The sequence below is a fragment of the Artemia sp. Qi Xiang Cuo genome, chromosome 2 (genome assembly GCF_049724085.1).
Source record: "Artemia sp. Qi Xiang Cuo chromosome 2, ASM4972408v1, whole genome shotgun sequence".
In the NCBI taxonomy this organism is placed as follows: domain Eukaryota; kingdom Metazoa; phylum Arthropoda; class Branchiopoda; order Anostraca; family Artemiidae; genus Artemia; species Artemia sp. Qi Xiang Cuo.
Genome location: NC_142795.1, coordinates 79,395,513 through 79,422,365, shown reverse-complemented (window position 1 = coordinate 79,422,365; position 26,853 = coordinate 79,395,513). Strand labels below are relative to the sequence as shown.

Genomic DNA, 26,853 nt, shown 5'->3' with positions numbered 1-26,853 from the left:
TTGGTCACTTAAAAACGGCACTAGAACTTTTAATTTTGGTTCGAATGACCCCTCTTCCGATGTTCTAGGATCACTGGGTCGATACGATCACCCCTGGGAAAAACAAAACCAAAAATAAATTAACACACATCCGTGATCTTACTTCTGGCAAAAAATACAAAATTCCACATTTTTGCAGATTGGAGCTTGAAACCACTACAGTAGGGTTTTCCAATACGCTGAATCTGATAGTTTGATTTCCATTAAGATTTTACTACTTTAAGAGGATGTGTTTGCCTTTTTTAGAAATCAGGCAAATTTTCTCAGGCTTGTAGTCTTTAATCAGTACAACTAAACTTAATTAAACTTATATTTTTAAAATCAGCAAAATAAGTAGATTCTTTTTATATATCTATTGGTATCAAAATTCCGTTTTTTAGGGTTTCCGTTACTATAGAGCTGGGTCGCTCCTTATTTACAGTTCGTTACCACGAACTGTTTGATACGTTAAAATGTCGAAGAATAAAATTCTGATGTATCAAATCAACTTTATACAGTTTAAAATTCTGGATTTGACGTTTATAGTTCCTAATCTTGGAAACGAAGGAAAATCACATTTTAGCATGGATGTTATGATTGCTGTGTCTCAAGGGATTTCAGCACATTATCAACAAGTGTCCGATAATCAAAGAGGACCATCTATAAGCGATACTGAATCAATGGATTGGAAAAAAGAACCGACAGCGAAGAAAATAAGCATTCAAGGAAATAGAAGCTGGCGAAAAAGATTTAAAGTACAGTGATAGCTGTATATGAAACCCAATGGATTTAGAAAACTTACAGAACTTACCCTCAGAGGCAATGTTAGTGATAGCAAAGAATGTGTTGACCTTCTCGCAACTGCCTTTCAAAACGACTTGGAACACGAGATATTCTGATAAGTGGACTTAGACTAGTCCTAGAGGAAATGCTATGCAGAATTAGCTGATAGCTAAGGGTTGACAAAAAAAGGTTTTGCGTATATCTTGGTGTCCAACACTTGTTTTTAGGCAATTGAAGCATGCTGATTAAAAATATGCAAACCGTTTGTATCACCCGCCGATTTTGAGATATCCAACTTCATGACGTTTCATCTCAAGAAATACACCTAAATGAGATTGAAAAATTTTTTTTTATCGATTTCTCGAAAACCTGAGGTGATAGAGCAGCAGAATTTTCAGATTTGGAATCAGCATGAAAACTGCCTTAGAAAAAGTAAATATTATGTCAGATATCTCTGGCTTGTTATTTCGTGAATCAACGAGGACCTACTAAAGGTGAAACCAAATCAAAAGGAAAAGATAAAAGAACCGATAGTGAAAAAAATAAGGATTGATTACATTATACAAACTGACAAAGCAGATCTATGGGAAGTTCCTAGATCAAAGAAAGATTATTGTCAAGTGATTAATTTTTCCTAGAAAGTCATTTCAAGCAAAATTTACACTTATAACATATATTTATAATTATTATAATTAGTCAAGTGGTTATCACGCTACACTTAAAATTCTTTGTCCGGAAGGAAGAAGTTCGAGTTCTGATGTCGCTCGTTATTTGGGACAGGGGTCAGTGGCGTGGCTCCGTAAGCTCAGCCAGAGTCTACCCAGCTCTAAATGGCTATCTGGAGAAATCTCGGAAAGGTAATCGGGATGGTTGACCCCCCCCCTATTGCACTTCCTGACTGAGGGGTCATGCAACGGATATCAATGTCACGACATTTTGACTGACGAATTCAGACGTTTCGAATTGGACTTATTAGGAGTTTCAGAAACTCATATCCCAGGGGTAGGAAGCATGAAATTAGGTGATATAGAATTTGTTTACTCAGGCAGGAATGATGGGTACATAAGCTGGGAGTAGGGCTCATGATGAATAACTAAGCTGCTAAGTTTTGTTTAGGTTGGAAAGGTATTAATAATAGAATGCTAATCGCTCATTTTATGACTAGAAGTGCAGGGTATCAGTCATAGTAGTATACGCCCCTGTTGAACCGTCTGAGGGACATACTGGTGACTCAGATGAATTTTACTTAATGCTACAGGAGCAATTAAAAAGGGCCCCAGGCTGAAATATGATGTTTTACTGGAAGAATTTAACGCCCATGTTGGTAGAAATAGGGATAGATGGTATTCCAGCCAAGGTAAATTTGGTTTAGGAAAAGAAAACAGTAATGGATACAGACTTTTGCAATTTTGTAGGTATAACAATCTAGTTATAACCATTACGGGGTTTGGTCATAAAATGGCCCATAAGTTAACTTGGTATTCACGTGATGGTAAGACAGCTAATCTTATTGATTATATTATTGTAAATCGAAGACTGGCCGGATCAATACAAAGTATTAGGGTAAGTAGCAGTGTTGTTATTGATGTTAAAAGTAAAGATCACCATCTAGTAGTGTTAAGGGTTAATTTAAAGCTGAAATATCGGAAGGGCAACTACCTCCCGGGAAGTTGTGATGTTGGTAGACTCCAGGATGACAATTTGAGAGAAACTTTCCTGGAACAGTTGAATACTAAACTTGAGAGTTTAAAATTTGATAATGTGGAAGATGGTTGGAATAATTTTAGAAAAATAATTTGTGAAGTTGCTGAAGGTGTATTAGGGAAGAAAGCTTGAACTGCAGCTAAGAATATTAGTGGAAAACCTTCATGTTTAATAGAAAGGAGAAAGGACTTGTGCAAGAATTATCTGAGTGATAGATCGAATGAAAACAAAAGGAATGTAAAGAAAGTGGAGAAAGCATTAAAATATGAACTAAGGAGGTGTGAAGTAGAGGCCATGGATAAAATTGCCAAGGATCTGGAAGATGCAGCTAAACGGCATAATAGTAAAATATTGTACTGGCACGTTAACAAATTGAGAGGGAGTAGTCAATCCGGACTTGGCCGAGTTAAAGATAGGAATGGGGCCGCAATTAGCGATAAGGGAAAAATTAAAGAGAGATGGGCCGAACATTTTGAGAACTTGCTTAACCGAGATAGAGTTGCAGGAAAAAATACAGAGGAAAATGAAAAAGTTTGTGATACCTTGGATGTGAAGGAAGATTTGTTTTGTGAGGAGGAATTAGCAACAGTACTAAAAGGGTTAAAGAAATGAGTTTCTTAAATATGGTGGCTCTGAGGTTAGAAATAAGTTACTGAAGATGATGAATATGATTTTTGAAAGAGGGGAAGTACCTAACGATTTTAGGAAAACCTTAATTAAGCCACTTTGTAAGAAAGGTGATAAAAGTGAGTGTGGTAATTATCAATGCATTAATCGGGTCTCTGTAGGTACTAAATTACCAAGTAATATGATACTTTTTAAACTGAGAGAGGCCGTAGACAAAGTTTTAAGAGAAGAGCAGTGCGGTTTTAGAAAAGGTAGAGGATGTATCGACCAATTTTTCACTCTTAGGCTGATAACTGAGTAGTGCTTAAATGGTTAAAAACCTTTGTTCGCCAGCTTTATGGATTATGAGCAAAAGTTTGATTCTCTTGATAGAAGACCCTTAGTAAAGGTTTTATACTTTTATGGTATACAAGACGAATAAATTAAAGTGATTAGTGCTATGTACGAGAATAACACTGCTGCAGTTAGGATAGGAAATGAGGTTAGCAGCTGGTTTTGTATTAAATCAGGAGTTAAGCAGGGCTGTGTTCTATCCCCCTTTATATGGATTATTTGGATGGACTTTGTCTTAAGGAGCACAGGAAAGGCAATGGGAGACCACGGTATCAAATGGGGAGGAAAAAGTCTCCTGGACTTGGATTATGCTGATGATTTAAGCATCCTAGATGAAAGTGTGAGCAAAATGAATGAAGTTTTAGAGGTTTTGCGAGTTCAGGGTGCTAGAATAGGGTTGAAAGTTAATGTTAGGAAGACTAAGTCACTAAGGCCAGGAATAAGTGAAGATGAAAATGTGACATTCAGTAATGAATAGATTAATTAGGTGGGCAGCTTCACTTACCTTGGTAATATTATTAGTAAAGATGGTGGGAGCAGTGAAGATGTTAAATATAGAATAGCCAAGACTCGGGGTATTTTTTCACAGTTAAAAAAAAGTTTGGTACAGTAGGAAGATAAGTCTGTAAACCAAGATTAGAATATTAGAAGCTACAGTGATGACAGTGGTCAAATATGGCTCTGAAGCATGGACACTCAGAAAAGCGGATGTAGATTTGCTAGATGTTTTCCAGAGAAATTGCTTAAGGATTGTTCTGGGTACCTGACTGACTGACCGTATTTCAAACAATAGGCTATACGAAAAATGTGGTTCAATACCACTCTCTAGGGCTATAACGAAAGAAAGGTTGAGCTGGCTAGGGCACGTTGTGCGGATGAAAGATGACAGATTGCCGAAGATTGTTCTTTTCGGCCAACCGTCTAGGGCTAAACGGAAAGCAGGTCGTCCTCGTTTGGGGTGGAACGACGTCATAAAGAAAGATTTAAAGGAAATGGGAACTTCATGGGCTGGTGTAAAAAGGTAGGCTTTGAATAGATTGGGATGGAGGAGGAGCGTGCGTGGCTGTGTTGGCCTCAGGCGGCTTGGTGCTGCGGGGAGTTGTTAGTAGTAGTAGTAGTATATCTGAGAGTTTGATGTTGCATTTTAGCCCAGTTTTACTCTAATGCGGAGTTTGTAAAAATTACGCCAGTTGAAATTTTCTCATAAGAAACTGCTACGCGACACAATGTTGGTTATGCTAGGCTACTTTTGGTTTAAGAATCAATTAAAAAAAATAAATACACGATTTTCTTCATAATTTTGTCATAAGATTCAGTTGTAGAAGATTTATTTGTGTTTTGAAGTGTTCTCTTAATATTAGTGAATTACAAATTATTGTTGTCTTAGGTGTGGACTAATTTAGCATTAATTAATGTAAATCTTTAAGTTCTAAGCTTTGAAATATTGTCAATGATAGCATTCCCTCCTCCCATAGATTTTTATTTCCTCGTTTTCTATTATTAGTGATTGTATTTTTTTTTCTTTGAGCTCGTTTTAATTCTTTTCATTGTAACTTAAATTTGGATGTTGCCACTCCGGCAGGTTGTCGTCTTATGATCTTTCTGTCCCTCCATTGTCCCCCCTTTCATCAGCTCCGTAGCATTTTAGAATTCAGAACTGTTCTTTGCACTACAAAGATTGACGATACTAGGTAACTTATGGGAGAATGTTACAAAATTGTGCGCATATTACCGTCATTAGAGCTGGAGTTAGGATTCAAACGTTTAGACTCCTAAGTCAATAGTCGGGGGGATTGGTCTTTGTACGAGATCTGTATTTGGTACAATTTCTTCCTCACAAGTGAAACTTATAGGTGTCATTACATAGCCTGGAGTGTTCAACTGCAGACTCTGAATATTAAACATGTTTTTAAAAACTTCTCACACTTTTTTGCAAATACACTTTTTAATTACCACCTTGCTGTGGTTAAAGCCAAGTTTTCACTGATTAAAGTGTGACTCTATGAATGAAAATTTTCTCTTTAGTTGTATGTTCTCCACGGTTGGCACTATGTCAAAATTAAAATTATTAGGGGGTGGCAACCCTGCTGCTTTAAAGGTGACCAAAGCCAAGATATTTGTATTTGTGTCTAACTATTCGTGTTTCTGCTTATTTTAGCATAAATCTTTCTTTTTTTCAAGACTTTTCAAAGGGACTCCTTAGGATAGTTCTATAGATTAAAAAAGATATTTCCCCTTCTCAATTTAAGGGTAGCAAGATGCCATCATTTGGCTTTATACGTATGAACTTAAATAAGAAAAAAAGAGAACCTTAAAAGAAAGCTGTTTCTCTTTCTCTCTCTCTTTTTTTCTCTCTCTCTCTCTCTCTCTCTCTCTCTCTCTCTCTCTATCTTTCTCACTCTCTTTTCTCTCTCTCTCTCTCTCTCTCTCTCTCTCTCTCTCTCTCTCTCTCTCTCTCTCTCTCTCTCTCTCTCTCTCTCTCTCTCTCTCTCTCTCTCTCTCTCTCTCTCTCTCTCTCTCTCTCTCTCTCTCTCTCTCTCTCTCTCTTCTCTCTCTCTCCGTTTTTTAATCAAATCGAATGAACAACCGATATAAACAAATATTTAATTTACGCGCTGATTTAGTAATATTTTTTTAGGCATTGTAATTTACGCGCTGATTTAGTGATATTTTTTTAGGCAGTGCTGTATAAGAAATAACTAGAAATAGTGATAAATCACTAGGAGTGACAAACCAGACTCTGACCATTTAAACGGATAAACTCGAAAGTTACTCAGCCATGAAATTAGTATATTATAAATGTGCATATCATAAATATATCATCATAAATTAGCATATCATCATAAATAAATATATCATATATTATGAAAAATCGTGAATTCTATTTTTAGTGAAGAAAACCTCCATAGCAGCAGATACAAAAATAAAAAAAAATAATCGTGGATCAAAAATTAGAAATCAAAGGATACACTGCCCCAAACAGTTTAAGTAGGTGCAGCTTTCTTTTGTAAGTGCAGTTGTCTTTTGAAGCCAAAGAATTGTCACCGTTTGAACTTTAAGAACAAAAAGTGTTGTTAAATGTGACTGATTATCATTACCTAATTTTTCTCATGGCTCAACGAAGCAATGCTGACATAAATGTAGTACTGCCCTAAAACTCCACAATTCTGAAAAAAAAAGAAAAATCTCAGAAAATCGTGATTTTCAGGTATGTAAATACCTGAAGCGAGTTCAGGAGGGGGTTTTAAGGGGCAACAGACGAGGCACTTGTCCCGGGCGCAGAAATGTTAGCGGCGTAAAATTTCAAATAAATAATCTATCGGTTATAGTCATTTGTATTTTTGAAACTCTATAGGCGCAGTTAATAAATGAAAATAATTAATAAATGATTAGTTAATTTATCGAATAAATCTAAAATTATTTAATAACAATAATTAAAGAATTTAAATAATAAATTAGAAATAATTAAAAATAAATTATTAATTAACTAATTAATTGAAAATAATTTCATTAATAAATGAACATTATGTTAAAATTTGGCTTAAAAGTTTTTAGGGAGACGGTGGGGGAGGACGCTATTCAAGATTTTACCCCAGGCACAAGAGAGGTCAGAACCGCCACTGAGTCAGGTAAACAAAAAAAAATGTCCTTATTTTAGTTTCCTTCTTCCTTTAAGGATGCAATGATCTAATGCAGTGGTTCTCGAACTGTGGTACGAGTACCCCTTGGAGGTATGCAAAATTTTTAGGGGCTACGCGACCGGCCAACAAAAAAATAAAAAAAAACCTTTTAAATCTAGGACTGGCAATTTTATTTACATTTTGAGCTACAGTTTACATAGTACCGGTAACTGAGAAGGAGTACCTTAAATGTTTTGTGGGTAAAAAGGGGTACAGTGTCTAAATAAGTTTGAGAACCACTGATCTAATGCATTGACGTTGCGATCCAAACTATTAAACGAGGGAATTTATCTAATTTGTGTCTAAGAGGCTAAATTAACGATGTTAATTTTTCTTTTAGCAACAAGCCACATACGAATTTGGATACAACGTTGACGACCCAAGGGAGCTGAGTAGCCACGCTCATCACGAAACATCTGAAGATGGCAGAACTAAGGGTGAATACCAGGTGACGTTGCCAGATGGAAGAATTCAAGTAGTTAACTACATAGCCGATGATCTTGGCTACAGAGCCAATATAACATACATCGATCCTGTGACTGGTCATATTGAAGTTATAAATCATGGCGAAAGAGCAGGAAATAATAAACCACCCCTTAGAGAATTAGAAGAACAAATAAAAATAGTTGCAAAAAATAAAAGACGAAAACCAAAGTACGGTTTCCATGATCCTGAGGGGATAATTAAGACAGATTTGCAGGGTAAATCGCAGGAGAAAGAAGCAAAATACAGAGACAAAGAAGACGAGAGGAAGGAACAGTATAAGAACAGTTTCTTAGATCAAGATCCTTATGAAAGTGGGGAGAAAAAATATAGAAATATAAATTATGAAGTTATCAGCTTAAATTCGAAAAGACCGCTTCACTCACGGCCGCACAGGATTCCGGTTAAGTTTAAACACCCCGGTCATCAAAATTCCCCAGAGCACTTTGAAGGTTTTGAGACAGATGTACCATCTGCTAAAAAACGTCCAAATATTATCCCACAGTCGGAAGTTAATGCTGACCCTGAAAATGCCTCAAATTATAAGATTAATAACTTTGAATCACAGTTTGAAAGAGAAAAATATCAATCAGAGGACATCGATGACATAATTGCTGAACTGAAACAAAAAGCTGAGAATGAAGATTTGACTTTGGATGAATACCCTCCTCAAGCAGACAGCTTTCATCATGTGATTGACTTAAGTAGCACACCCTTTGAAAGGGGGAAATACTCTGCTTCAATTAATGGGGGTTACCCCAAAGACACCAAAAGTGAAGTTACGACAGAACCCTCAGATTTATTTGCTACTCCACTTTTTTATCCAGAATATAATTATGAGCCACATTACTTCGATAATAGTAAGAACAGGTTCAAAGAAGAGCCAACCTTGACACAAGAAATCCCCTTTGCAGTGCCAAACCTTGGCTATTCTAAAGCAAATGAGCCAGAGCTTAAACCTATTTCTAGTATACCTGTCTCAGATAAAACACCAGAATTTAAGCCTAGTCCCTTAATTTCCCAGTATGTTGACTATGGAAACCGACCACTAAAAATATATTCTTCCGGTACCAAAACCCGTCCAATAAAATTTAAACCCTCTTTCCAGCTGGCCCCACGTCCTGAAAAGCTTGTCGTTGGAAACGTTCGCCACCAAATATCTCACGTTGAAGAATTAAAACCTAAGGAAAGAGTTTATACTACACAAACGCCCCCTAGTTTTGCAATACTGGAGAAAAAACCAGCATCACGACTGCCGGTTCATCTTGACAACATTCACAAACCTACTGAAAAGACAATATATTTTAACTATTTTGATCCGAATGATCTTCTCACAACGAAAACCCCTTTGACAGAAGAGCAAGAAAAGAATGAAAATTTTTCTAAGTTTTACGAGCCTCTTTTCAGAGATCAGATACCTCTGTATGAATCAAGCTACAAATTACAGACTAATAATACAAAAGCTGTGCTAGAAAATGTTGAGCGAGACAAAGTATATTCTTATGATGGTGAAAAAAACACGAACAGTTTTGATCAGCCGAATCAAAAACTACCCACGTACAAAAACGATTTTGGAGAGAGTTTACAGTTAAGTGAAACTATAGACATAAAAGACAATTCTAAAACAAACAATGATAATATCCTTCTTTTCACTACAAAAACCCCAACCTTCAATTATGTAAATGACTACTTCATACCAACAGCTACTCAAAACCCACCAGCTTTTAATAACCCAACAGTTTCATGGAAGACATATATGAAGGACTCGGATGGGGACATTGGAGCAAATGATCCCCTTTCCTCGAATTCTGGTCAACCAAATTATCCCTTCAAAGAAGAAAACAATCGTTATCCTATTGCCAACATAGAGAATAAACCTTCCCCGAAAGACGAGCCGTCTCATAAGGACTCTGCCTACATATCACATCCCAATTATTCAAAAGCTATATATAATAATTCAGAAACTGAAAAACCATACCCAATGGAGGAACAAGATACTCAGTTTTACAATTTAAAGACTGGAACAAAAAGTGTAATAAATAATTCCTTTAAGCCGTCTATACGGGTTGTACCAAATGAGGAATCGCAATACCCCCAAAGCTATAAGATAGACCAGGAAAAGGGTTATAAAGGAAGCGTCCTATTAAATGAGCCCAATATCCATATATCAGATAGTAAAAGCTTTGAACCTAGTTTCAAGCAATCTACCGTGACAGGATTGAAGCAGACAATTATAAAACCGCAGTCATCTCTGAGCATAAGTCATCTAGATAATGACTCTGAGATTAACAGTGAATTTAAATCAAATGATTCACCTTATAACCCTTACTACAAGGAACCCGGAAATAGTGTTCTAAGTTTTAAGGGATCGTCAACAGAGGCTCAAAATATCGAGGTAGGTAATACAGATGATACTACTGCGTTTAATTATATAAAAACACCTACTGTATGGGATGCCAATAAAGTTGAGACAGCTAATGAAGGATTTTACGCAGCTAAAGACACTTTTCAATTGAAGAAGAACAAAGACCAAGAGATTAGTGAAATGGTTATTAAAATTGTTGAACCACCTAGAGATATCTCCTCTAACTACAATAGTCAAACTTCGCTACCAGCTGCAAAAACAGTCACCAGGCCAAGTTTAGCTTTAGATGACATAAATGAACGGAGGAAAGAGCCTTTGCTTAATTACGACACGAAGAAAAACGACTTCCAACAAAATCATTCGTTTGATCCGTCAAGGCCTGGTTTTCAATCTGAGAGTAATCATAATATATTTCCGGAAGCTGGAAGTCCTGTGCCTGAAAGAGAATTTAGTAAAGACTATAAGGAATCCCATAAGGTCCGATATGAAGCTTCCATCAAAGAGCATTCCTTATCACACTCTGTCTCCCCCCATGACGAAAGCAACCATATGCATAGTGATAACAAGAAGCACGGTGCTTCACCGTATAATCCTTTTTATAAACCCAATGATTATGCAGAAAACATAGAAAGTCTTAATTCTAATACCCATCATAATATACTTCCAGAGGCTGGAAGACCCATCTCACAGGCAGGACCCATTAAAAACCCCAAAGAAACCCATCAAGTCCACTATAAACACTTCGGCAAAGAGGACTCCTCAACATACTCTGTCTCCTCACAAGATGGAATCGGTCATATACACATTGATAATAAGAATCACGAATATTCGCCGACCACGAATTATGAATCAAAGAATCAAGAATATAATCCTGTTTACAAAGCCTATAATTACACAGAAACCAAAGACAGTTTTAATTCTAATGGTGATCTTAATGAATCACCACAAACTGTCAAGCCTGAATCTGCAAATGCACCCTTTAGAAACCCTGGTGAACTTCATAATGTTCATCAAGAATATTTGAGCAAAGAACATTCCCTCCCAAACGCTGTCTCCTCTCAAGATGGAATTGGTCATATATATAGCAATAGTAAGAATTACGGAAGCTCGCTGAACAATCCTTTTTATAAAGTCTATAACTATGCAGACACCAAAGCATTTAATTCTAGTAGTCAAAATGTATTTTCCCAAGCTGGAAGGCCTGTATCTGTAAATATGCCTGGTAAGAACCCTAATGGATTTCACAAGGTTCAAAGTGAGCAATTGAACAAAGAGCCCTCACTTCTGCATCCTATTTCCTTGCAAGACGGAACGTTTAATTCCCCGTTCAAAGGACACACTGATAACCCAAATTACAAGGGTTCACCACATAATCCTTTTTTCAAAGCAAATGCTAAAGATTATCCAGTGCAAAATTATCGAGAAACTCCCCTGACGCCATTTTATGAAGTCGAATACGACAAAACAAACATTTTTTCACCTTCTAATTCTAATTATAAAGGAGTTCCAGGAGCACTGGAACAACCTCAGAAATTTCTCATTTATAATCATAGTACTTTCTCAAATATTCCTTCTATAAATTCTGGAGAAAATATATACGCTTCTCTGCATGATACGAATATTAACAACGGACAACGTGAAGGTAAGCATTCTTTAAAAACTACAAATGTGGGTCATGATTTCGATGAAAGTATAGCAAATCCAGGTCACCCATTACATGATAACACCTTGGTAACAATACAAAATGGAAAGCTACTACCAACAAACTTAGAGCTTGGTGCAAATACCCACTCTGAAGTCGTCGGGTCACTTCCTAGTCCGTCACACACTGCATCTCATTTGGATAGATATTCTAACAGCTGTCAATATGGGTTGCATCCTGGGTGTACTGATGACAATAAAACTAATCCAAATCCTTCTGCAAACATAAAAACGACATGGGTTCCATCCTACGTCCCTCGGCAAAGTTCTAATAATAATTCGACGGCCCAAGCAAGCAACCAATCACGTGAAAGTATGGAAACAAATAGCAACGATGCTAATTTAAGCTCCAAGGCGTCCCATAAAAGCACAGCCGACTTAAACCAGAGCCCATATTTTCAAATCCAGAATAATACACATCAATATCAGGGTTATCCCCCATACCCTTTATATCCTCAACTATTTAACAATTTGAACCCGTACAACGCTCTTTCACCTTATAATCCTTATTATCGAGGGTACTTTCCAAACCTTCCAGGGCCTAATCCCTTGAATTTGCATCACAGTCTCTTAGGCCCAGGATTAGGTGGATCCAACAACGCACCCACTACACAAATTACATTAAAATATCAAACAGAGAACAATACCTACCAGCCCTATTCAGTTGGTGTTTCTCTACCCGTAGAAACCCCAAAACTAGCTAATGAATTGGAAATTTCTACTCCAGAGCCATCTTCATCTGGCCTTTTTTATTCAAAAAATCCACCTGATAAAACTGCTGACCTTTTCGTAAACACTCTGTCTTCAAGTTTCACCACCCTAAATTACGGACATAGCTCCACTCTATCCCCAAGATATAAAACTAGCTTTAAAGAAGTAGACAGTGAAGTCAAATTTAGTCAAGGTAGTTCTGGTAAAGAGAGGATTGAGTCAAGCAAGTCAGATTGGGTCAATGTTAATCTTGAGGAGTTCAACATTAGTCAGTCTGCTTTCCTTCCGATTTCGCAGCTTCCTATATCTGCTGGAATTTACTTACTTCTTCCTAATGCGAATTCAGGGTCACCATACAACCCTTTCTATCCAAAAAAAGAAGAAACGAAGGCAGAAACTAAAAACGAAAATGTAGAGGGCTCACCACACAACCCATACTACCGACCTAACCGATCCAATGACACTCAACAACTGTCATCTTCTGCTGCTGAACAGCTGGTAGGAGCTGGAACGAAATTCTCCACACTTTCTGAATCTATAGACATTTCTCAAGACGAATCTCATCATCACTCTAATTCAAGTCAGTTAAAGTTAGACATAAGAGGAGACTTGATTCATTATTATTCCCCACCAAAGTTAAGTGGTTTCGACAAGGTAACTTCAACTTCATTTCCCATCACAAGGAGACCGAGCACAGCTTATTTTAGACAAGATTATGCTACTGAGGTGATCCCATACGCATCTGAAGCTAATTCAATTTCTTCAAGGTTGCCTCATATTCATAATTTTAATTCAGGCCAACAGAATAATTTAAATAGTGAAGAACTCCCAGTAGGAAAAAGTATTCCAAAAGGGAATAAAAGACAGTTAGTTACAGATATAGAAAAGGAACGTATTGATAAATATTTGGAACAATACTTGATGAAAATTTTGGATAACATAGATAAAGATAGTGAGCCAGCGGAGCTTGCCGTTTTTCAAAATCAGCATGACAACGCTTCTCCGTTAGGTTTAAAAAATATTCCGATTGATACAAAACTTGAAGAGGACGTTAAGTTTGATTCTAATTATAAAAATAATAATAATCATCAACTGAAGCATGGAGAAATAGATAAAGTACATAAGAATGTTGACGTTAACCACTATGACTCCAGGGATTCTGAAAGAGATCAATTTAAGGAGTATACTGTTTCATTGTTACCAAACAAAGGTCTACCTTTTGTTGTATCAAATATACCATCAGAAAATAGTTATTCTCCACAACCAATAAAAATTATCAGCACATACAATGGAGAACAGGCCTCACCCAGCCTTGAAAATAATCTCAAGGGAACGATTCATCCCCTTTACTTATCTCTTAGACCTTCCATCCTTAGTCGAGGGAGCTCAGGGCAACAAATTGCAGAAAAAGAGGAGAAGCGTCACCAGAATTTTGCTAGTACACAAGTAATAGAGCCAAACAACAATATTGAGAGTAAACAATCGCTTTCATTAGGTTTTAAAAACCCTTGGCATCCTATTAAATATTCTGACAGTTCATCACTTGTATCTGTAACAGCAAACCCGCTGGTTTCGATAAGTAGAACAAGGTCAACTCCAAGGCCTGCTAGAAATTTGGATGCCTTATTAGAAAGTCTTGATCCACATGCCAGATTGAAGTTGAAACAGAAAATATTAGACTATAAAAGAAGAAAAAGCTTGCTATCTTCTCCAGTTGAAAATGAAACTTTAGAGAAAAGTGATATAAAGAATAGAAGAGTTTAAATTTTATTTTGTAATTTATTTTTATACATATATAATATCGGAATTTTGATCAGAAATTGTAAAGTCTGCGAGTTTTATTATACAAATATGCAAAAAGAAATTATTTTTATAATTATTTTATAATTTATATTTAATTTATTCGCTCGTCTGTTGTTAATCTATTTAGTTCAAAACACCAGATTAAAGGAATTATTATAAGGTCGGAACGAGCTAAAATGTTAGGCCCATGCGCTCATTACAAGCATATAAAGGGGTCGAATTTATGGTTATTGGACAGTTTAGGATGAAGACAATAATAAATAATTAATTATATTAATTATATTGCACCTTGACTTTGTTTTCCTGAAAATTGTTTAAATTGCGTGTGAAATCTTAGAAATAAAAGTTTTATATTAACTTAAAACTAATACAATATTTGGATTTTTGACAACTAATTTAATAGATGATTTACGAATAGTAACAGGTACGTCAGTTGGGGTGAGGATGAAAGGGGCTCTTGTCCCCCCCCCGTACTTTTTTTAACACCGTCTTCCTGGACGGTGTTTTTTAACACCATCATCCTTTTTTTGGTACTTCCATAGACAAATTCCTTTGTTTTGCCTTTTTTTTTAATTGAAAAAAACAATGAAATTTCACCCTGCTTCCTAGATTCCCTCTTTGATTTTCTTGAATTGACTCCCTGAATGTTAAGAAATAAAACAGATTCGTAAGTTTCAAGCCAAAATTTCTGAATGTTATTCTTTAATGTCTAAGCCAAATCTTCTTTAATGAATTTAAGACTGAATTCTAAATCTGCCTAGGTGCATACCATTGAAAAATAATGATAATAAAGGGGCTATGACTGGAGTCGAACCTTGCTTCAGCAGCCATATTTTTTTTAATCCAGTTCCGATTCAAAACAAAAGCAGACTAAATATTCATCCACATATAGACGTCTGTTTTCTTAGGGCGTCATAAAATCGAGCTTTTAAAGTAAAACTTGACTCTTGTCGAAGCCGACCTATAAGGTCCTTTCACACAAACATACACCAAATAAATATATAAATTAAACTGAAAAGACCAAATTAAGTAGAACCATCTTAAAAAAATTGAAATATAACATTTGTGCTCTATTTATATGATGAAATTAAAATATCTCTTTCGGTAACAGTGTGGTGCCTTTTTGGGTCCATAGTCGGGGCAGCAGTTTACTAATTTCGGGGTCTAGAAATTTAAAGGTACGTGAAAAAGGGGATACCAATCTCTAATTTTGGTGTCCAGGAAAAGCACTTTAGATGGCATAGGGTTGCTCCATTTATACAAGGATATCATTAGGATCATTATTCTCGAAAACTGTTATGCTAGAAAAACAGAATTCAATAGTAGAAACAGAAGAAAAAAAGAGGCTCCCTCTGCTGGTGCATCCCTCCCGAGAAGCAAAAATGTAAATTCATAAAAATTAAACATTTATTTTTGCTGCTAGAAGGCATTAATGGCTGTTCTCCCTTTATTAAAGTAATTTCTTATTTATTGGTTCTGAAAGATCACCAGCTGCTGTTATTATGCTGTTATTAATTTCTTATTTATTGGTTCTGAAAGGTCACCACATGCCCGTCGAAGGCGCAATTTTAGTGAAAATCTTCCTCATTTAGATGAAGGGGGTTGCCCCCTTCTCAACACCTCGCTCTTTATGCTAAAGTGTTTTAATACTTTTAACAAAGGTTCTTATTCTTCTAATTAAACGAACCTTGTGTTTCAGGAGTCATTCTTAAAGAATTGGGATAAAATTCAAACTTTAGCGTAAAGAGCGAGGTATTGAGGAGGGGGAAACCCCTTTCATATACGTAATAATTTTGTTCGTTTCGAGTTTTAACGTTGCTCCTTATTTTCAGTTGAAAAAGCTTGTTTTTGTTTATCTAATTTCTGATATTTTTTTAAAATAATACAAGGAAATCTGGCCCCACCTCCTTGGAAAAACCCCCCTCCCCACGGATATATCCTCTAGAAAATTCAATATCGGTGAAAATTTATTCCGGACAATTACTTTCAGTTTTCTTGCTTTCAGTTGAAAAAAACTTGTTTTTATTTATCTAATTTCTGATATATTTTTAAATAATACCAGGAAATCTGGCCCCAGCTACATGGAGAAATCCCCCTCCTCACGGAAATATCCTCTAGACAATTCAATATCGGTGTAAATTTACTCCGGACAATTACCCGTAACAGCTCCACGCGTAAAATTGAGACGGGAAAGAGAAAGCAAGACACATAAAATGAATTTTGTACAGGAATTCTGGCAAATTTCCCCTGACAAGTCCACCCCCTGGAAACTTACCTCCTCATTGAAAATTCCCCCGCGGAAAAAAACCATCATGAAATTCTTCCTCACCCCCCACCTGAAAATGTATGCATACTTCCCAATAACAAATACAATATGTAAACAATGGGCAAATTTTATAATTTTAAGACCTTTCCTCTGGGGCTGTGGGGGGTTATGTTAAATCCAAATGCTTAGTTATTGGGCCTTTCAACTATGATGAACAAAATGGCTATCTAAAAATTTTGATCTGACAATTTTGGGAAAAAAGGGGGCGGGGGAGGGGGCATAGTTGCCGTTCAATCTTTTTGGTGACTTAAAAAGGACACTAGAACTTTTAATTTCTGTTTGACCAAGCCCTCTCACGATTTACTAGGACAAATGGATTGATACGATCAAGCCTGGAGAAAAAAAAAACACGTATCCGTGGCAAAAAATACAAAATTCCGCATTTTTGCAGATAGGAGCTTGAAACTTCTGTAGTAGGGTTCTCTGATATGCTGAACCAGAAGGTGTGATTTTCATTCTACGACTTTTAGGAGATGTTTCCCCCTTTTTGCGGGCTCGTAGGACCAAAAAAAATTTCTCAGGTTCGTAGCCATTGATGGGTAAAACTGAACTTAATGAAACTTATTTGTTTGAAATCATCATAATAATCCGATTTTTTTTTATATCTATGGGTATCAAAATTTCGCTTTTTGGAGTTTCGATTACTATTGAGACGGGTCACTTCTTACTTACAGCTCGTTAGCAAGAACTGTTTGAATTAGAAAAATGAAAAAAGTTAACAATTTATTTTGAGTAGTTCCGGTGATACTACAATTGTAATATTTTGCTAAGATAGCACTGGAGAAACCATTGGCTACCATTACTAACCTCTACTGGTCATTAGCTGACCAGGCCACGAGTCATTGGTGGTCAGGAATGTATTTGAGCAAATTGAATAGCATCTAACGTTGTCCAGAATTTCAGCATTTACTATAATGTATTTAAGGTAATTATTTGGTTAGAAAAAAAATATTAACTAAAAAGTGAAAAAATAAATAAAGGCCAAATCCAGCCTAAGGGAATACGAAGCCTGCCTATCGTTTTTTTTAATTACGTTGAAACTAAAGAGCTTAATAATGCAAAAACATATTTCAAATTACCTTTGTATGAGCATCGTTATTTAGTATTACTTGAGACAATTGTGTTTTTAATGGTAGTGGCCAAAAAAGGTATTTTTTCATTAAATTACCAAAAATGGTATTTTTCCAAATCAAGGAAGAGGTGGCAAAAAAATCTTTGGGAGGGCAATTGCCTCCTTGCCTCCTTGCCTCCTTACCCCAATTGACTTACCTGCTAATCATAAGTTTTCTATTAAATAAATTACCTAAAAAAACTATCTGAGAAAGAAGCTTTTCAAAGAAAAGTAAAGACCATATTAAACTTAAGATCAGCAGAAAAAAGAAATCCATTACAATTCTAACTCAAAACGACCAGAAATTACTATTAAATAATAAATGAAACCCAAACGAACAGAAATTGAACATGCAACAGGTACTAATATAAAAGAATAAATAAATCTTAAAACGAGTATAACTTCAATTGAATATGCAAATCAAGCTTAAAATGAACAAAAACCACTAAAAACGAGAGTTTGGCTACTGCCCCATTCCATAACTGTAAAAGTAGAAAGCCTACTGCGTCATTGACGCTTTACTGAAAGCGAACTACATTACAAATATTTTCTTTTGTACGTATTACAACATTGAAAATAAAATAAAAATTATACTAGAATAAAATCTTAAACTGATGAGCTTTCAGCAATTAATATCATTATAAATCAAATATTAAGTCTAATTTTATTAGTTCTTTCCAATACTGTTCAAGACACATGTAGTTTCACTACAAACAAAGAGTCCAGCTATTGCCTGTTTCCCTAACTGTAAAAATCTAAAGCCTTTTGCGTGTTTGGCGCTTTACTAAAACGAATTATATTACAAATAATTTCTTTTTTACTTTTTACAAAAATTTAAAATTAAAATGAAATAAAATCTCGAGCTGATGAGCTTTCAGCAACTAATATCATTATTATCAAGTATTCAGCTTATTTTTATTACTTCTTTCCTTGACTATTCAAATGAATCCAGGGGCGGATCCAGGATTTTTTAGGGGGGAGGGGGGGGCAAAATAGGTTGATCCGATAAACTTGTGTTAGGAGTAAGTTTAATTAAAGCAATCTTGCGCTAATCAAGTCAATTACACTACTTTAGACTACGTTAGGGGGCGCACGCTCCCTTGGATCCGCCACTGGTTTTGGTGACTGAACCTATAAAACTACTCTAACAGCTGATTACTCTAAACCTGCATGTGTGAGCCTTCTTTGACAGCCTGTCGTAGCGGATTTTTTCTTGCCAAAGCCTTTTCAGTGGTTTCAGGTTGGCTGAGTTTGCCTACTTTACTGATTTACAAAAGGTCTATGAGAATATAAACTTGTTTCCATTTTTTCAGTGCTTCATCCTTAATGGCTGACCAATCATAGATTATTTTATGATCTTTCACTTAGTAGCTTCTGTAACAGGATTGTAATGTGAAACCACTGTTAATGTTAAATAGCGGATAGACCTATTAATTATTAAAGCAAATCAACAAAATATTGCGAGGAAGAAGAATAAATCTCACGAATTAAAAATAATTTAGTTTAACACTGGTAATTCTTCTTATTAATATGTTTTTTGAAGAAGTTTATTGTTAATTTAATACTAAAAAGTAATTTTAACGTTCAGATAGCGCTAATTCATTCTTAATAAATTATAGGCTATCAAAAAGTCTAGCATCACCAAGGTAAACATACCAGCGTCATCACACTACATAGTGGTCAAAACTGAAGTATAAACATCCATTTGCCAATAAATATTCGTTTATTTTCAATAAATAATTATATTAAATTACAATTAATTTAGATTTCACAAATACCTTATCACCGCCCAAACAACAGCCAAGCATAACTATAAAAGCAGTATCGATTAAACTTATTTGTACCTATGTACACTGGTCGTTCACGGAACATACCAACAATATATCATTGATATACGGTAAAAAAACAAACAAAACGATAACCAAACGATGAAAAAACTTGTTGTGTTTTCTAAAATAAAATACTAATTAAGTCATATTTAAAACATCTAAATACTACGTTTAAACACAGCACAAGGGACGGGAAATTACCTTCCTTTGTCCAACAATAATCATAAATAAATAAATAAATAATCAAAACAAAGCCGTATCTACAGAGTTGCCATCTATATTTCAAATCCAAGAAATTATGCCAAACCACAATGCCAATAATACATTTTCGCAAAAAAAAAAAAAATTAAAGGCTTTTTAATGAGAAAAGCTGAAAAACCTTTTAGACCGAGTTGCACTTACAAAAAAAAAAAAAAAAAAAAAAATCTGAAAATGGAAACGAATCTTGGCATTTCCAAGGCAGAGGAAAAGTTTTAGCTTAAAATAACATTTACCACAAAATACCATACTTATCACATGTAACATTTTATTCAAATGAAAGTGGTTAATCCCGACAACATATTGAATTCAGGAAGATTCCTGGCAAGTAAACAATAAAATATCAATTCTACGTTAGTTTACGGCTAGTCAGATAAGTATTCCCGGAAGTAAAAAAAAGCCGAGACGTGGATGGTTGTTCCAAAACATAAACTGAATATGAGATATTTTCAAGGTATGGCAACCCTACGTATCTTACACAAAAACAAGTAGTCTAATGAGAGCATCTTATGGAACAAGTTTTGAAGTGAAAGACCTTGAAGGGCGATTCCCGCGCTTCGGTTAAACCACTGTATAAAGATAATTAACAGTAAATTCACCGCAGACGATTTCTGGCTCTTCATTCTCGGCGCGTACAAACAGTTCCTCCCACATACTCTTTCATTAGCGAGTTACTAATGTTAGTATGTGTCAGTGGTCCAATTACCCTGGACCACGTATTTTGGCAGAAACTTTCTCAAAATGCCTTTGAAACCAACTCGAGACTTCGAAACCTACTTGTAATTCCTAAAAACATCAAATAATAACACTGCACTTCTAATAACCGATTGTAACATATGTAATGAAATATATTAAATTAAAATTAGTTTCTTTAAAATTTAGTGTTCCAACGTTGAAGCCAAGTTTCGCGTTCAAGAGAAATCTGACTTGTCTACCCGTGAAAAGATCTAATGTCTTCTGTTTCTACATTCTCCGGAGCACTCGCACCTCGGTCTGGGTTTTGTTTTTATAATGGGGGAGATAGAGAACGATCATACTGTCTATTATTTATATACTGTGGGTTAAACCAATCATTTTCACGCTCAGCTCAGAGTTGTAAAACTGTGAGTCATCAGAAAGCCACTTTAGTAGACTGGCTAGTTGAATCATCAATTTTCATGTTCAGTAGAAAGCTGTAAAACTTTGAAGTTGATAAGAATTAAAAAGAGCCCCTTCACCAATTGGATAGGTTTGTAATCCATTTTTGTACCCAGCAAGAAGCTTTGAAGTTGTGAATCAACAGGAAACCACTTAAGCCGGCCGACTATCTAAATCATCCATTCTCACATTAAAAAGGAAGCTATGGAACGGTGAATGAGCAGAAAACCACATTAGCTTAGTTTTTTAAATTATCCATTTTCAAGCTCAGCCGAAGTTGTGAATAAGCAGACTCATTTCAGCCAGCCGGCTGGCTAGCTAAAATCATCCGCTTCCAGGCGCAATAGAAAGCTCTGCAGCTCAGTATCAGCAGAAAGCCGCTTTACGGACTGACTAGTTAAATAGTTCTTTTTCAAGCTCAGCCGAAAGCTTTAAACCAATACTCAGTGTTTGGTAAAAGTTTGCGAGCTTTAACGAAAACAAATTCGGTGAAAAGCGAATCCATATTGGTCATCTTTCATTGATCTTCGCAATCAGCATTTCTTTCCAGAACTCAGCTCAATTGTGAAAATTATCCTTTCTTATAGAAAAATTTAATAGTAGGATTAAGAGACAATATTGGAACGTGATTCTAGTAGCCTTGATTTGCAACTTATTTAGTAGCATGGCAGATGGCAAGGTATTGTGATTATGGATGGCAATGAACAGCACGTAATTCATTTAAGATTATCATTTTACACTTTTATATACATAAAAAAAAAAAATAAAAAAAAAATTAAAAACGTATTTTGATGATATTTAAATCTAGAGCGGTGCTCTTACAGAAGAATGACTTTCAATTATGGAACTTATTGAATAAAATCTGATAGGGCTTAAATTAAAAGCTTTGAAGTCATTAAGTCTAATTATCATCTTTTCAATATCTCATTATCCCTAAGTTGGTAAAATTTTAATAAGCGAGTAACTTTGAAAAAGTCCATACAGACACACCGGGTGGACATGATGGCAATAAAAATATTGACGATAAAATGGCACAGAGACGACTCAATCATGAGTCAGTAAAAGGCACAAGGTCACGAATCACTGAAATTAGTAGTGAGCGAAAGGTAGAATTAGACTACGTTGTTTTGGCTCTTGCACTAAATAAGAACCCCTCAACAGCCCCTCATAAAAACAGATAAACAAAATATATTTGCCGATAATGGCAATACACTGGAATTCTGGGCATGAAGTGCTGTTGCTACGCAACAGACTCCATTGCACCAAAATATAAACAGTTCCCTTGTACCAGGGATGGGTTACTTAAAATACGGGTCACAGAATTGGTACACCAGACGCTGTGACCTTTCTGTTTTTTTCATAACTCCTTTTTTATAATATTGCCTCAAGGATCGAGACAACTTATCATAGTTCATGGCAGGTCGGTTCTTCCTCTTTCCCCAGAGGCGAGCTACTTTGACAGAGTCTTCAATTTTAAAAATTCCTTCTTCTCTATTCACCCATCGTATTGCGGATCCATACAGCTCGGGCTGGAGAAGAAGCTCTTTTATGAACTGCCAAAGATGGATGTGAGACCCCCCTTGACCTGCGTCACCGTCTTCATCCTCATCTAAAAAAAAAATCGTTCAATTATAATGATTAAAAGATTTCTTTCATTTCCGTTCCAAATTTTCTAAAGTAATGAACTATGTTGATTTGTCCAGTATTTTATACTAGACTTTTCCCTTTGCTTTCCCTTTTTTATATTTTTACTTTTCCCTTAATTACTTTTCCTGGCCAATTTAAAATTATAACGACTATAAGATTTCCTTCATCTTTGTTCCAGAAATTAGAAACTAATGAACTATGTTTATTTGTCCAGTATTTTATACTGCACTTTTCTATTTACTTTACATTTTTTATGTTTTTACTTTTCCCTTAATTCCTTTTCCTGGCCAATTTAAAATTATAACAATTATAAGTTTCCGTAATTTTTGTTCCAGAAATTGTCAAATAATAAAGTATTTTTTAATTTCCCATCTTTTACAGAACGATTTTCCCTTAAAACATTTTACAAATATAGCACTGAACGGGAATACAGAAATCATCTAATTCGGAATATCAAATCCTCAAGTCTCTTTTACAGTTTTTCGAAAGACAAGAAAGAAAAAAGTTTGGAGGTTTTTAGGAATGGTTTGGAGGTTTGTCAAACAAAGTCTGCGAATAGGAAGTAATCTTTTTAAAATAAACTTCAGATTAAAATGGGGCTGATTAACACGTTGGATAATTTTACTCTAAAAACTATGATATACAAAGCCGGCCTCCCTAACAGGGCCAGACGTACCCCTTGGCTTTATACAAAGCTTTGTTGATTTTGTTGGTTTGCATTATTTTTGTGCTGATTTTCTTATCAGTAGTTGACTTATAATGCCGAATAAAACTAATCTGAAAAAAAAAGAAACCACGAAGCCATTTTGAATATGCTAATGACTACCCTTATTAGTGTGTCTTCAACGTCTTGCTCTTTATGCTAAAGTTTGACTCTTTCCCACAACTCTATTTTTTTAACAATAATAAACTTTAGCGTAAAGAGCAAGGCGTTGAGGAGGGGATAGCCCCTTTCATATACGGAATAATTTCCGTTCGTTTTAAGTTTTAATGTTGCTCCCTTACTTTCAGTTAAAGGGAGGTACATGCCCCCGACCCATCCCCCCCCAATTAACGCCAATGTGAGTAAGTCTGTGTTGATATTAAATGGATGGATCCAAATTTAGCCAAAGAACAAAAATAAAAAGGGCCGAGTATATTTATTTAACCAATGCTAATGTCAGGTGATCCTCATTTACACCCCGGGCCGTTAAACGCCACTTAGTTATCCACTATCTGCTACCATGCGTAAATCTTAGAGTGCTATTATTTTACCGTGAATGAGACGTCTCCGCCACACAATGTTTCGTCAAACCGTGTGGCAAACTTACATCTTGCATGGCGCAATCCACTTAGTGTAAACGATTTTTCACAGTGGATAGCCCCTCGATTCAATCTTGGCGACAATACCAGTCCACGCGTTTAAATGCGCCGTCATATCTGATGAGGTGAAAGTGAATGCAAACTTTTTTGCATAAAAGGTCTGTGCCAAAAACCAACCCAAGGTTTCAAAATGAAGCAAAACAATAGATTTAAATGGGATATTACACGAAAGGGTATTAGAAAGAGATAAGATCACTTTTTTAATTAACAACCCATATGCCAATTAATCAATAATGTCTTGAATTGATTAATGTTTAACTAACAAGAAGAAAACATCCATGAGCAGCATCCAAACACAAAACCTAAACTAAATAGGTTATGAGACCACATTGGCTAGACTTGATGAATACCAAGAAACGGCGAAAAACAAAACTTTGCCATCTTTTCGATGTCCAATTTTTGTTTTGCGGTTATTTGTTTAAGTTTTGAAAGTCTGCTTCTTTTTTGGCTTTTTAATTTTTTCAATATATATGATGCACTGGTAGAGATTGTTGTCGAAATATATGCATTCTGTAGTGTTATAATAGTAGGAAAATTGTCTCGTTTTTGCTTTTTTCAGTTTCAACAGGATCTTATCAGGTTTTGTAGGGGATCTTTAAGAAAGGGGACTCTTTAGGTCAGTGTTATAGTACCCACAATCCTTTCTTGTGATTGTCCCTTTATTTGGATCGTTCTGGAATTAATCTATTTTTCAGTCGATTTCAAAGTTGGAATATGAAGGACTACTCAATATAGGTGCAATTTACCAACTTTCTTGGTTCACTTGATCATATTCTGTTTCTGCTTTTTCTTTCAAAAGCAGGAATCTCCTTGCAGATGAATTTAAGAATCTTTCATTTTTTATTGGTTTAATAATGTAAAACGAAATAGAAATCTCAAAGCTGAGTTTACAGCGCACAGCCTAGAAAAGTGCCAAGTTTAGACCGTTTAAAAGCCACCCGCGGTTTACATCTTCTAGAGTTGACATTTTTTTTGTAAATAAATATGCAAATGTGGTAATATGCAAAACAACAAATCTACAAAAACAAATGATTAGATTAAAAAAAAAATGTTTTCAGCCAGAGGATACAGAGAGGCACAAAAGCTAGCTCTCGTCTAAACTATAGCCCTAAAACTATTTAACCAAGGCCTGCACATGAGAGGGACAAGAATGGAGTTAGAACCTATGCACACACCTTTATCCGAGATATTTACTATTCTTCTCATATTTTCCATTAACTTTACCAACTTTTTCACGTTTTTTTTTAAGCTGTCCCCCTCCCCAACAAAAAGCCCTGTGTTGATAGCTGAAGTGAGGCGTCCATATCTTGCAGAATTTGACACGGAATATTGATGAATAATCCCTGTTCTGATTAACCTATATCAATTTATGGCTCCTCATTGTTCGTACCATAAAGACAAGACATTTAAATTGCTTTACGTAAGCAAAATGTACAGACAAATGTATAGCTGCTTTATGATTGATCGTTCTTGCAAGGCCGCATCCAGGGGGGCAAAGGGGTTTGAACCCCCCCCCTCGATTGTTTGTCCGACTCGTGAAAACGTAACAAAAATGAATATAAACATTTTTTTGAAGCGTTTTTAAAGTTTTCTTTGTAAAAAACCCTCGAAAAAATCATTTAGTAACCCCCCCCTTGAAAAAAATTCTGGATACGACCCTGCCTTCTTCGTATGAAGAAGGGGTAAATTTAAGCTAACTGTAACAGAGGATATAAAAAAAATCCAGAACATCTTCCTATTCAAGGGCGGGGAAATATTACCATCCTCTGCTTTCCAAGGCATGGCAGAAAAGCAATTGGAAACGGGCTATTCAAATAATAAACAGGTTAATTTCAAGCCAATACAGAGGTTTTACTCCTCAGTCTAACCAAAGGCCTATAGAATGCTGTAACAGTCTATTATACATAATTGGTAAAAGAAAAACGAAACAAAAAATAATTGTTTAAATAGCAAGAATTACGCTCTATAAATCATATGGACTTTTACTAAAAGGAACTAGATGTGGACTAATGAATTGAACTAATTATCAATGAAATAATATAATATCCTACTATTTTATTTTGAGAAATTGGAAAATTTGTAATATCAGTCTTACAAAAATACTAAGGTTAGTAATTTATCAGTATCACCAAGCTTAACCAAAAATATGTACTATTTAAAATATTGTTTGTGTCAAATTTAACAACTTTACCAAATTTTATCAAATTTACAAAATAGCGTACTAAAAATTTACCGAGCTGTGATAAAAAATTATGCTAAACTTACAAAATAGATTGTTGTAAATTTGCTAATTTACTCGAATTTACCAATGTTAATAAATTTACAAAACGAATCGTTGAAATTTTACTGATTTTTACTTTATTTTTCCTAGATTAATTTGCATTCTGCAAATTAAATTTAGCAAGTTTACTAATCTTTGTTTTGTACATCTATTAAATTTGTGACAAATCAGTTTGACTAACGTTGTCATAAGATTAGATTAGATGATATTAACAAATTCTCAGAAAAAAATAGGCTCCTTGTTGACATTAATTTTTGTTCCGGTGTTGCAAGCCAATGAAATAGACAAGAATTATCCCTAAAAACATCGCTTCACAAGAAGGGGAACACAGCTTGTCCTAAAAATGGTGATTACACCTCCTCCAAACGTCTAGTGCTGGTACCTTACAGTACCTAACACGAAAATCTGAGTCACTCTGACTTGTAAGAAGTAGGTTTTTTCCTACTAAAATATGTTTATAACAACCAAATATTCACTGGTACCGACTAACATACTTAGTTACTAAGACTGGGGTCGTGACTGCAATGCATGAGCCAAACTGCAAATTATAAGGATAGCTGTGTATATTTTCAAGAGAGGTATTTTTAAATTCTCCCAATAAAATTGTCCTATCCCAGAGCGCACAAGTTAAGGTGTCATCTTCTTCTATTTAAGTTTTAGATCAGATTTGTCACACGAAACAGTTTTTAATCTG

At 35.4% G+C, this 26,853-nt stretch overlaps 2 protein-coding genes across 2 annotated transcripts in view; one reads left to right on the top strand and one right to left on the bottom strand.

The window, feature by feature from the left end:
- Positions 1 to 14,232, top strand: part of LOC148955655 (uncharacterized) — a 93,694-nt gene extending 79,462 nt beyond the window's left edge. Inside the window, exon 3 of the mRNA XM_089103325.1 lies at positions 7,486 to 14,232. Within this exon, the coding sequence (XP_088959451.1) occupies positions 7,486 to 14,169 (6,684 nt within the window). The 3' untranslated portion in view covers positions 14,170 to 14,232. The remainder of the gene's footprint in view (positions 1 to 7,485) is intronic.
- A 7,409-nt stretch (positions 14,233 to 21,641) lies between these two features.
- LOC148955654 (SAM pointed domain-containing Ets transcription factor-like) overlaps positions 21,642 to 26,853 on the bottom strand; it is a 69,264-nt gene continuing 64,052 nt past the window's right edge. The window contains exon 6 of the mRNA XM_089103319.1: positions 21,642 to 22,478. Within this exon, the coding sequence (XP_088959445.1) occupies positions 22,168 to 22,478 (311 nt within the window). The 3' untranslated portion in view covers positions 21,642 to 22,167. The remainder of the gene's footprint in view (positions 22,479 to 26,853) is intronic.